The sequence below is a fragment of the Hyperolius riggenbachi genome, chromosome 10 (genome assembly GCF_040937935.1).
Source record: "Hyperolius riggenbachi isolate aHypRig1 chromosome 10, aHypRig1.pri, whole genome shotgun sequence".
Classification (NCBI taxonomy): Eukaryota; Metazoa; Chordata; class Amphibia; order Anura; family Hyperoliidae; genus Hyperolius; species Hyperolius riggenbachi.
Window position 1 is genome coordinate 44,425,036 of NC_090655.1, and position 13,239 is coordinate 44,438,274.

Consider the following 13,239-nt stretch of genomic DNA (forward strand, 5'->3'; position numbering starts at 1 on the left):
TATAAGGATTCTCTTCTTAAGTTAAAGTGAACCTCCAGACTAAAAATCGACTCAGCAGCACTGAAAAGGTTTGGTGTTTCTTTAACAGTTTTACAGCATCAGAACTTTGTTTCTCTTATACAAGCCTCATTTTTAGCTGCACAGAAGAAAACTTCCCGGGCATTTTTCCCCTAATGCTGTGCAAAGCATGATGGGATTTCTGATGATGTTGTTCTGCTGTTTTGGGGCAATATTTTTTTTTTTTTTTTTTTACATTTTGAATTTGAAATTAAAGCCTAGCGTGTGCAGCTGGGTGGGGTAATCAGGACACAGGATAGTTGGAATTGTGTCTCCTGCTCCCTGTCACTTACTTTCAACCAAAACGATGGCTGCCCCCGTGAATCACAAACATTTGCCTGTTCTTTTAAAACAGGGAGGGTAAGAGATTATATTACCTATCTATTTTAATTAACATAACTAATGTAACTTAATGACAGTATGTTTGTTTAGGCTGAAGTTCCCCTTTAAGGAGTGATTACTTAAGTTAATGACTAAATCCTTAAATTAACGACTGAGTCCTAAACTTAAAGATAGGATGTTAATGCATACAGAGGAATGCAAGTGATGACTGTAAAGTTTATGAGGAATCATCACCTGGCCTGAGCTGTCCTTAAAGAGAACCCGAGGTGTGTTTAAAGAATGTTATCTGCATATAGAGGCTGGATCTGCCTATACAGCCCAGCCTCTGTTGCTATCCCAAACCCCACTAAGGTCCCCCTGCACTCTGCAATCCCTCATAAATCACAGCCGTGCTGTATGGCTGTGATTACATCTGTAGTGTCAGTCTCAGCTGCTCCCCCGCCTCCTGCAGAGCTCCGGTCCCTGCCCCTGTCCCTTCCCTCCAATCAGTAGGGAGGGAAGGAATGCAGGCGGGGACTGTAGTTCTGCAGGAGGCGGGGAGAGCAGCAGACTCACACTATAGAGATAAACACAGCCAGCTCTGACAAGCTGTTTGTCAGCAGCGTGGCTGTGATTTATGAGGGATTGCAGAGTGCAGGGGGCCCTTAGGGGGGTTTGGGATAGCAACAGAGGCTGGGCTGTATAGGCAGATCCATCCTCTGTATGCAGATAATATTCTTCAAACCCACCTCGGGTTCTCTTTAAGTGGAGTGTTATTAGAAACTACATGTAAAGTGCAGGATTCTGAGGTGTCTGCTTCATTTTTCAGTGTTTTATACAGAAGGGGGCCACACACGTTACACACACCTTAGTGCATCGTGGCCTATGGTCTGTTCTTTCTGTACTAGTGTTGGTGTTTGGCTCCAGGTATCCTCATTTGGAAACTTGGATCATGCCATACACAGCAGTTCAGCACCAAAGCTAGAGGAGAGGGTCATGGGGGTCGGGGTCCGATGCTTCCTGCTTGGAAGAAGGCATCTGAGTTATGTGAAGCATAATGTGTACCATAACCCGGATCATCCACAAGGCAAGGTTGGCAGTTGCCTAGGGAGATATTCGGAGATACTCCGGAGTTTCAGCCGGCCGCCGCATAAATTAGCTACAAGAAAAGGTAATTTGGGCCACTGAAAATAGCCGGTGCGTGAATTAGGAGTCTCCCTTGAGTTGCTACTACTCGGAGGGGGAATAGTAATTACTGTTGGGCAGGAGTTTGTACAGGCACAGGGTGAGCCATCTTTTAGCTTTACCCTGTCCCAAAATTGCCCGTGACTGTAATTAATGTACCCCTCTAGGCCTAGTTGAACATATCCCCCTTCAAGTTCTACCAAAAAAAGCCAGTTAGCCACCAAGGGTGGGTCCAAAGTGGTTACTTGCCTAGGTCCCCGTTTCATGTTAATCCATCTGTGCTCTCAACTAGCGTTGGCACTGAACTGTGGTGTACGGTATAATCTGAGATTCTAAATGAAGAAACCTGGATTTGAACACCAACACTTTAGTATTATGGGTTACACAGCAAAAGTTAAGCCTGACTTGACTGGCTTCCAAGAAAGGAGATCCTGTGTACAGTCTGAGTTTGTGAATTGCCCAAACTCCTCCCCTTTTACCATAATCACCCACAGATTGGAGTCGAGGGGAAGGACCAGCTAGATCTTTCTTTACTTTGAACACAGATCTGACACTACCCATTTTTTTTTCTCTGATAGATTACCATATACTTAAATATAAGCTGACCCGATAATAGGCCAACCCTCTCCAATTTTTACATTAAAAAAATGGAAAAAATGATTGACTCGAGTGTAAGCCAAGGGTAGGAAATGCAGAGGTTAATGTAAGCCGCAGGTGGGTATTAGTGATTGTCTAGAACACCGTTGCTCTTCATCCAGTTGTGCCATAAAAATACTTTTATTGAAAAATATAACAGCATAAAAGTGAGTGCTGGTCTAATGGGATGCATGGCGCTTCGAACAGCCATGTCCTGTCTCGTACTGCCACAAGCACAACTGTGGTAATTTAGATATCTTGATGACTGCCTTTGCTGCCCCTTTGTATGGGTTTGTGTGTTGATCACCATGCTTTTATCACCACATTACTGCTTGTCAGAGGGAGAGCACAGAGTCTCTCTAGCTATGAAAGAAGAAAACCCGCTATCAATAAATATGGCACACAGAAGTGTTTATTGGTCTATAAATCCCTTTCATTATATTGTGTCATTTGTAGGGGGAAGGGGGCATGCAGTCACTGCTATTGCTCCACCTATAGCTGCACTGCAGAAAATCCTTGTTTTATGGAAGCTTATATTTTTCTCTGCAGGACCCGAGCTAAAGTCACAGAGAAGCTGTCTGGGACTTTGTTCTTTCTCAATGGAGGGGATGCACAGATCAGTCTCTGTCATGATGTAGTAATTGGGCTATACTGGCTGCATTTAGAGCTAGTTCTGCACTTTAAGTCACTGATGGCTGTCTGGGCCTGGTTACCCTGCAGTGCCCCCACAACTCCTACCAGATTTACCTCACAGAAGCCCATAGGCACAGATGTCCTGGCACCTTAGACTTTGCCCTCCGTGAACCTACAAACCCCCACCAAACTGCACCACTAGTGTGCTGCTGTCCCAGCTGTCACTTCTCCCTCACTACCCTTGCCCTTCACAGGTAGCTAAAGGTGCCGCTTAGTATTAGGTAGCCAGTGGTAACCCTCAGTATTAAATAGCTAGAGTTGTCCATTAATATGGGGGTTCCTCATCTTCTAGCTCCCTAATGCTAAGTAGCTAGAGGTCCCCGTGACTGAAGGGATATCTCATCAGTGGAATGTCAAGAGCTGGGTGAGTAACCTCATTTACACTCTCATCAGGACTCTACATGGGAAAGCAGGGTGGAAGGGAATTGAGCCGCCTTTTCATCATCCAGCGCCTGTAGGCATGTGCCTACCGTGCCTTATGGTAAATGTGGCCCTGAGGGTAACCAATACCAGCTGTGGTGTAATGGCAAGCACAATGCACCATGCAGTCAGAAAATCAAAGTGATCCCAAATCATCATCATCATCTTACAGAAAGCTTCCTGCAACTCCCCAGGAATACTTGCTGAATGCCCTTTTTAACACTCGCCAGCTGCCTATGGAACTGGTATTCTCTGTTCTTAAACGCAAACCTGAACTGAAAATAAATGAATTGTATGTCTAGTATTAACGGTAAATAAAACATTGACATAGAACAGATTCTCATAATTTTATTTTAAATTAATTTTTAAGACTGGATTCTAATCAGCAGCCATGACAGTCTGATGTAAAATTTCAGTTGCAAAACAAACAGAAGGATTGACTCTTTGAACGTTTCAGCACTAAAACCTCATCAGTAATGTTTCCTCAGCTAGTTAAAAGTGTTTTGCCTTTTAGTTACTAGCGAGGACATGGGGTTAAACTGTCTGGCTGCCTCATGCATATAGATGACAAAAAAGTAGTTCTGTTAACACTTGCTGTACTGGAAAACAGAAAAGGACTTCAGACAATTTCTTAGGTACTAGTCACTTCTGGTACCCTATAGCAGGTTAAGGTTATTGCAGCCCTAATGTAAACCCCCATACTCGCCGCACAATGGTCGTCAAGCAACACTTCTTCCTGCTGGTGGGTATGCATGACGTCACACGACGTGGGTACATAGCTTAACACTTTGTTGGAGAAATAACTGCAAGAAATTGAGCATTTGACGCCTTCCATCAGTGATAACTGTGTGTGAAAATGGTCAGACGCTTCAGAGACAAGTTAAGAATTTCAATATGAAGTTTAGGCATTTTTTTTTTTTTAAATATAATATGTATCTTATCAGCAATGGGGTTGTGGGTAATTTTTTACAACGAGCCCCCTTAAGCACTCTGTACATAATTGATATGGAGCAGCAAATCCTTCCAAGGACACCTGCAGTGTCAGGGTTTAACCACTTCAGCCTACAGCTTCGAAAATCTTATGCATCCGAGCAATGTTCACCTCCCATTAATTCGCTAATAACTTTATCGCTACTTATCAAAATTAATTGATCTATATCTCGTTTTTTCCGCCACTAATTAGGCTTTCTTTAGGTAGTACATTTTGCTAAGAGCCACTTTACTGTAAATACATTTTAACAGGAAGATTAAGATAGAAATGGAAAAAAATCATTATTTCTCAGTTTTTGGCCATTATAGTTTAAAATTAATACATGCTACAGTAATTAAAACCCATGCATTTTATGTGCCCATTTGTCCCGCTTATTACACCATTTAAATTACATCCCTATCACAATTTATGGCGCCGATATTTTATTTAGAAATAAAGGTGCATTTTTTCAATTTGCGTCCATCACTATTTACAAGCTTATAATTTTAAAAAAATTAATAAGATACTCTCTTGGCATGTATATTTAAAAAGTTCAGACCCTTAGGTAACTATTTATGTAGTTTTTTTTTTTTTAATTGTAATTTTTTTTATTTTTTTTTTAATACAAAAATGTATTTGGGTAATTTTAGTTTGGGAGGTAAATAGCCAATTTTAGATGTAATGTAATGTATTTTTTTATTCAATACAGGTATGTGGGTGCAGTTTACTATTTGGCCACAAGATGGCCACATTCAAAAAATTCCTAGATGCGAACGATGTCGCATCTAGGAACTAAAAAGAAGATAAGAAGTTTCCTGGGGGCAGAAATACCACGCTCTCTGATGAGAAAGCGTCGGTATTTCTGCCGGGGACTTAGATCGGTGAATGGGAATTATATTCCCATTCACTGATCGGGGGGGCAGCGGGAGGCAGCGGGAGCGCGCGCGGGTGCGCGCCCGATCGCGCGCACCACACGGCTGCAGCACCACTGCCTATCTGGACGGATATATGCGTCCAGATATGGCGAAGTGGTTAAAGGGACTCCGAGCAGTGCAGAAACTATGGAAAGATGCACATCATTTTAAAGCTCTCTTTCTCCGCTTTCCAATGATATATAAACCACCACCCTACGCCTTTTAGTTTTCGCTATTTTCGTGATTGAAATTGCCGCGGCCGCGATTTTGATCGCGAAAATAGAGAAAACTAAAAGGCGTAGGGCAACGATGTAGGTGCCGTCAGAAAGAGGAGAAAGAGAGCTTTAAAATGATATCCATCAAGCCATAGTTATATTGTATTACACAGGGCGACTTTTTGTCAAAGTCAGAAGCTGCATTCAGCAGAATGGAGCTGCTGACACTGGGGAAAGTGTCGTCCTGTGTAATACAATATAACTATGGCTTGATGGATATCATTTTAAAGCTCTCTTTCTCCTCTTTCTGACGACACCTAAATCGTTGCCCTACACCTTTTAGTTTTCTCTATTTTCGCGATCGAAATCGCGGTCGCGGCAATTTCAATCGCGAAAATAGCGAAAACTAAAAGACGTAGGGTGGTGGTTTATATATCATTGGAAAGAGGAGAAAGAGAGCTTTAAAATGATATGCATCTTTCCATAGTTTCTGCACTGCTCGGAGTCCCTTTAAGCAGTAGGGAGGGAATAAAAATGTCAGCTTCCATATCGCTCTCGTTTCAGTTGTCCTTGAAGTCCAGAGCGACAGCTCCCATGTTCCTCTCCTGACAGCCCCCTGTAATGTGTCCGATAAGGACCCTTCATGAGCTGAGATGCCAGGGAACCTCAGAGCAGCCCAGCTGACGGGTGTGACGTTATCTCACTTCCCCCTCTCTTGTATTTTGCTGCTAGAGCTTCTCTGTGACAAGCTGTACATCCGCCGGGAGTGCCGGCTGGGCCATTGATTGCCATAAATCTCCGGCGCCGTGGTGTTCGGTTCCAGCAATAATAACACAGATGTCAGACACAAAATACATTTCTGATTTTTATTGGGATAAGTATCAGTTTCGTAACAGGATAGCAGCGTGACATACAGTGCAGACAAGTGCTAAAGAATGCAGCCCAGAGTGTTTCTATGTATATTGTCTGCGTGCACAGCCTGCAATCTGATGTGCATGTACGCAGTATTATTTAGTATTTATATAGTACTGACATCTTCCGCAGCACTGTACAGAGTATACTGTCTTGTCACTTAACTGTCCCTCAGAGGTGCTCACAATCCCTACCATAGTCATATGTCTATGTATGTATCGTAGGCTAGGGACAATTTAGGGGGAAGCCCTACCTGCATGTTTTTGGTATGTGGGAGGAAACCAGAGTACCAAAAGGAGACTCACACAGACATGGGGAGAACATACAAACTACATGCAGATAGTGCCCTGTCTGGAGCAGTATGCAGCTTGAAGTGTTTGTATAGTGTGTGTACATACACTTCAGGCTACATACTGCGTACGTACACACACACACACACACACACACACACTACAGGCTGCATACTGCGTACACACACACACCATACATACACTTACACACACACACACACACACACACTCTTCAGGCTGCATACTGCGTAAACACACCATACATACACTTCAGACTGCATACTGCATACACACACCTTACATACACTTCAGGCTGCTTACTGTGTACACACACCATACATGCACTTCAGGCTGCATACTGCGTACACACACACACACACCATGCATACATGTCAGACTGCATACTGCGTGTACACACACACACACACACACACACACACACACACACACACACACACACACACACACACACACACACACACACACACACACACACACACACCCACCATACACCATACATGCACTGCATACTGCGTACACACACCATACATACACTTCAGACTGCATCCTGCGTGTGTACACACACACACACACACACACACACACACACACACACACACACACACACACACACACACACACACACACACACACACACACACACACACACACACACCACCATACACCATACATGCACTGCATACTGCGTACACACACCATACATACACTTCAGACTGCATCCTGCGTGTGTACACACACACACACACACACACACACACACACACACACACACACACACACACACACACTTCAGGCTGCATACACACCATACACACACACACACACACTTCAGGCTGCACACACACACACACACACACACACACACACACTTCAGGCTGCACACACACACACACACACACACACGTACACACACGTACACACACACGTACACACACACGTACACACACACACGTACACACACACACGTACACACACACACGTACACACACACACGTACACACACACACACGTACACGCACACACACACACGTACACGTACACACACACGTACACGTACACACACACGTACACGTACGTACACGTACACGTACGTACACGTACACACACACACACACACACACACACACACACGTACACACACACACACACACACACACACGTACACACACGTACACACACACACACACACACACACACACACACACACACACACACACACACACACACACACACACACACACACACACACACACACACACACACACACACACACACACACACACACACTTCAGGCTGCATACTGTGTACAGTGTGTACGCAGTATGCAGTCTGAAGTGTGTGTGTGTGTGTGTGTGCGTGCGTACGCAGTATGCAGCCTGAGGCTTGGGACTTACTAGGGCATTTTTTTTTTTGAACTTCTGACAAATCATGGATTTTTCAAAAATACTCTTTGCTAATGTAAATTATGGTGTTAAGCCCACTGGAGCGATTGAAATTAGGACTAATCACAAAATGTTTCATGTTCTGCGATTTCCAGTGATTTAGGTATTTTATTGAACCTAAACACTCGCAAACGCACCTTGGGCTACTTTTACACTGCAAATCGCAATTACGATTTCCTATTTGCGATTCTGATTTTCACTGGATGCCAACACATGCATTTGTGTTTCATTCCTACTTAAAGGGGACCTGCACTTCCTGACAGAAGGAAAACATGGGGAAATGCACCCTGTAGGTGTTTAGAGAGTTTAGCATGTCTAATTACGCGTCATCTCTGACTAGTAACGACTGTAATTTGATCTCTCAGCTGTGTCAGCTCAGGAATCTCCTGCCACGGCAGAACAGCTTATTGTAAACACAGGATGTTAACAATAGGTCTGCTTCCATGAAAGCAGGAAGTAGACACAATGCAGATTTATTGCAGGATTTCTATCAGCCGTCCCTTTCTTTGTTAACTAAATCCCTCTGTCCCTCTTTCAGGACTCATGCACAGATCTATGTAAATATATCCCTTTTCTACTGAAAATTGTGTTACTCTACACTTTATTCCCATCCTTTAAAGGGACTCCGAGCTCAACTTAAAAATAAAAATTGTACTCACCCGGGGCTTTCTCCAGCCCAGTGCTGGTCGGGAGGTCCCGCGACGGCGTCCTGGCTCCTCTCCTAGTCCCCGCTCCGGAATGGCTGCCCGGCGGTAGCCCGGCGACACTCGGCCGAGTGTCGGGCTCCTTCCGCGTATGACGTGGCTGACATCATCACGGCGGCCGGCGTGAAAGTACGGGGCATGTGCGCTTTAATCACGCATGCGCCGTACTTTCACGCTGGCCACCGTGATGATGCGAGGCGGCCGGCGTGGTGACGTCATATGCGGAAGAAGGAGCCCGACACTCGGCCGAGTGTCGCCGGGCTACTGCCGGGCAGCCATTCCGGAGCGGGGATTAGGAGAGGAGCCAGGATGCCGTCGCGGGACCTCCCGACCAGCACTGGGCTGGAGAAAGCCCTGAGTGAGTACAATTTTCATTTTTAAGTTGAGCTCAGTGTCCCTTTTAAAGAGAACCTGAGGTGAATTTCTGACATGAATATTAGGGCACAAAGGCTGGTTCTGCATACAATCACCAGTCTCTGTGTCCATATAGTGCGCCCCAGGCCCCCCCCCCCCCCCCTGCGCTCTACTGTCCCTGAATATAAAAACCGCCACACTAGCGACATGCACCTTGTCGCTAGCTGGCTGTTTACCTTTGTGCTTCCTGTCAGTGCCGCTCCCTGCCTGCATCCCTCCCTCCCCGCCTCTGTAAGCTGTATGGAGGGAAGGGACGCAGACGGGGAGCGGCGCTGACAGGCAGCACAAAAGTAAACAGCCAGCTAGCGACGAGGTGCATGTCGCTAGCGTGGCGGTTTTTATATTGGGGGACAGCAGAGCGCAGGGCGGGCCTGGGGGCGCACTATACTGACACAGAGGCTCGTGATTGTATGCAGAACCAGCCTCTGTGTCTTAATATTCATGTCAGAAATCCACCTTGGGTTCACTTTAAATTGATATTTCTTATTTTCAAATATTACTATAAAGGAAAATTAACCAGGATAGAACGGACCAGTGTTATTTGAAATATCAAACTACATATTTTTCTTAAAACAAATCTGCATGGTATGCGTGGCTAGGGGTGTGGCTTAAGTGTCCCTCTTATCTCAAAAAGTTGGGAAGTATGTATCAGCTGTGACAAAGAAATGTATTTCTTTAAAAGGTTATTATGCTGTTGCGTATCTTTTAGAGCAGAGAGGAAGTTCTGAGTTCAGCTCCGCTTTAATTAAATCAAAAGACCATTAAAACCTACAGTAGGCCTTGTATATTAATAATTTCTTTTTTTTTCTACAAAATTTTAGATAGCGTTTAATTCCCCAGAGTCGGCTACTGAAGCATGTTCCGCGCTGCACAGAGCGATAACCGGAACTCATTGTTGGGACTTGTCAGCATTTTTCCCTCTAAATTCCAGGACTTGTTGTCGCGGCGCCCGCGTATTTATCTGGGCCCGTCACTCGCATCCCTCCGGGACACGGCAGCCAGCTGATCACATGACGTTTATAGGCTAGAATATTCCGATAAATACACTTTTTTTCATTTTAAATACAGCTTTTTCCATAAATATTCCATGTTAGCTTCCCAGAATTCTAGAATAAAGGGAGGTGAATGTTACATGCAGAAAAATAGAGATTTTGTATTCTAGGCTATTCCTCCTATTGTAGGTAACTTTCCTAAAGGACACCTTCTAGAGACGAACCTGTCACGCCCCGACAGGCAGGAGAGATGGCGCTTGTGGGGCGTTGCCCAAAGTTTGCATTGCGATCTTCTCAGTCAGTGACCATCAGCAAAGTCATTACTTCAAGATATTGTCCTAGAAAAGAATGAGAACAGAAAAAGAGACAATGAAGCTTGGTTCACACTGTATTTTTAAGCCAAACGGATCTGGTAAAGGGGATCCGGTCTCTGCTTCACCGGATCCGTATGGCTTGGTCAACACTGGCGAACGGATCCGTGAAAACTGATCTGATCACCGGTCGATTGGATCCTTTTTCGCTTAGTTTGCCACTCCAGCAGGTGAGGGAGGGTGAAGCAGCCGGGTGGGTGAGGGAGCTGGGCAGGTGAGGGAGGGTTAAAAACTTATCCAGGCGTCTTCTTCTTCATTGCAACTGGGCAGTAGAGAGGGTTTATTCCAGGCAGGGATTTACCATAAGGCACAGTAGGCACGTGCCTACAGGCGCCTGATGATGGAAGGGTGGCTCACTCCCCTCCCCTTTTGCATCCATCCCTCCCTCCTTCCCTATGCATAGCATAAATGAGAGGTTACTCACTCTGCTCTTGGCATTTCACTGACCACATCGTCGTCCTTTGGTGCACCGTTAGCTACTTAATATTGAGGGTACCTATGGCTACCCAATGCTAAGGGGCACCTGTAGCTATGACAGGCAAAGGAAGTAAGGGAGAAGTGACATCTGAGCCAGCCAGCACACTTGCGGTGCAGATTGGCGGGGTTTGGAGGTTCGTGGGGGGCAAAGTCTAGGGTGTCAGGACATCTGTGCCTATAGGCTCCTGTGATGTAAAACCGGGCCAGCTTCAAGGCTTTCATCTTCTTCCCCGTCATGTGACTAGTCACATGATGCGTGTAGTCACATGACGCGCAAGAAGACAGAAGCCTGGAAGAAAGCCTCTCTACCACCTGGCTGCAATGAAGAAGACGACGCCTGGGTAAGTTTTTAACCCTCCCTCGCCCGCTCGCACGGCTGCAGCACCCTCCCTCACCCACCCAGTTACGGCCCAGTTTGCGCCCACACATCCCCAGCAGAACCCCACCCCCAGTGGATTTTGCCCTTCAAACAGTCCGTTTCTTCACTAGTGTGAAGAAACATTCCGTTCTCTAATTGCCCCCAATGCAGGGCTTCATCTTCCATTTCCGGTCCGCTGGTATGGCAGTCCGGAAAAATGAATGGCCTGCTTGACTCCCACATATTTGTCTGTCTATAAACACATACAGTATGTTACAGTTGATTCTATTGATATTTCTGATTCACTTTTCATGTGAACAGCAACTTTTTCTACTATAACTAAAGCACTGGTGGAGGCACCTTTGATGAAGAATAGCTACAAACTACTAAGTAGGTGGAAAATGTAACATCTTGCCTTCTCAGAAGGACACTCCAATTATTAATGGGGTATTTATTCATGCACAATAGACAACGCATTTCACAGGTCTTGGCCCACTTCAACAGGTCCATAAAGTGCCTAAAATATAGTCGGTCACAAGTGTACGCACCTTTAATTCATGTAAAAGGCACTCACCCTCATGAATGACTACATATTAGACACTTTATTGACCTGATGAAGCGAACCAAACAAAACAAAAAAAAAACATAGAACATTTATATCGCGCTTTTCTCCTGGCGGACTCAAAGCGCCAGAGCTGCAGCCACTAGGACGCGCTCTATAGGCAGTAGCAGTGTTAGGGAGTCTTGCCCAAGGTCTCCTACTAAATAGGTGCTGGCTTACTGAACAGACAGAGCCGAGATTCGAACCCAGGTCTCCTGTGTCAGAGGCGGAGCCCTTAACCATTGGGAACCAAGACCCATGAAATGCATTGTCTAATGTGCATGAATTCCATTCATAATTGGTGTGTCCTTCTGAGACATTTCACTTCTCACCTACTTAGTAGTTTGTAGCTATTATTCATCAAGGGCGCCTCCACCAGTGTTTTGGTATAGTCCATGCCCTTTGGGGTTCAAAGCCACGAGGACTTTACAGTCCTCCTCACAACTATCAGAGGAGACCGAGAAACCAGCCTCTGCACTAACAGACCTTGGATAACAAGCAGGGACGGTTATATTCCTGCAGGCTGTGACGGTGGTTGTAAGTAATTGCAACCCACCTTTGTGAGTAAAATTGTATACACTCTACTTACTGCTAACTAATCCTATGATACTGCACCATTGGGCTCCAGGTCTTTCTCATCCTATTGATACTTTGAGGCTACGGGTAACCATCAAGGATCAAAAAACGTATTTTTACTTTACACAATCCAAAGGCTGGGGCCACACTTGTTGAAAAGTGTAAAAATCAGTAACCCTCCACACACTCGCATGCAAATGTTCAAACAAATGCATTTACAAATTCACTCATCCAGGCACCACTGTTATCCCTACAGCTAAGTTAAAAGCCTTAGTTAGCTCCCTTGTGCGATTGGTATGATGCGCTATCTGTCCCAGGAGAGGACGTCAGGATCAGAGCCGGATTAAGGCTAAATGGGGCCCTAAGCAAAGTAACTGATTTGGGCCCCCCATCATGTCGTAATAGAATCAGAAGATGCAGCTGCACAGCAATATGTCGCACACACCGGGCAGCCGAGCTACTGGTTGCTATGGGCAACAGCATGCTTTCCTCTGTGGGTACACAATGCAGGGAATAGCAGTGGCAAAATGCAGAGTGAGAGATGAATGGCTGGGACATTTGCACTCAGGAGCTGGGGCACCCCTGTGAAGAGGGCGCCAGATATCACAGCAGCAGCACTTTCCCCCTGCATCTCCAGCCTGGCAATAGCAGAAAGCTCTGGACACCGCCA

The 13,239-nt window shown here is 45.4% G+C and overlaps 1 protein-coding gene across 2 annotated transcripts in view; it reads right to left on the minus strand.

The window, feature by feature from the left end:
- Positions 1 to 9,545: 9,545 nt before the first annotated feature.
- Positions 9,546 to 13,239, minus strand: part of LOC137536013 (rap1 GTPase-activating protein 1-like) — a 363,102-nt gene continuing 359,408 nt past the window's right edge. For both annotated transcript variants that reach the window (XM_068257949.1, XM_068257950.1), the window contains one exon: positions 9,546 to 10,524. In XM_068257949.1, the coding sequence (XP_068114050.1) occupies positions 10,507 to 10,524 (18 nt within the window). In that variant the 3' untranslated portion in view covers positions 9,546 to 10,506. The remainder of the gene's footprint in view (positions 10,525 to 13,239) is intronic.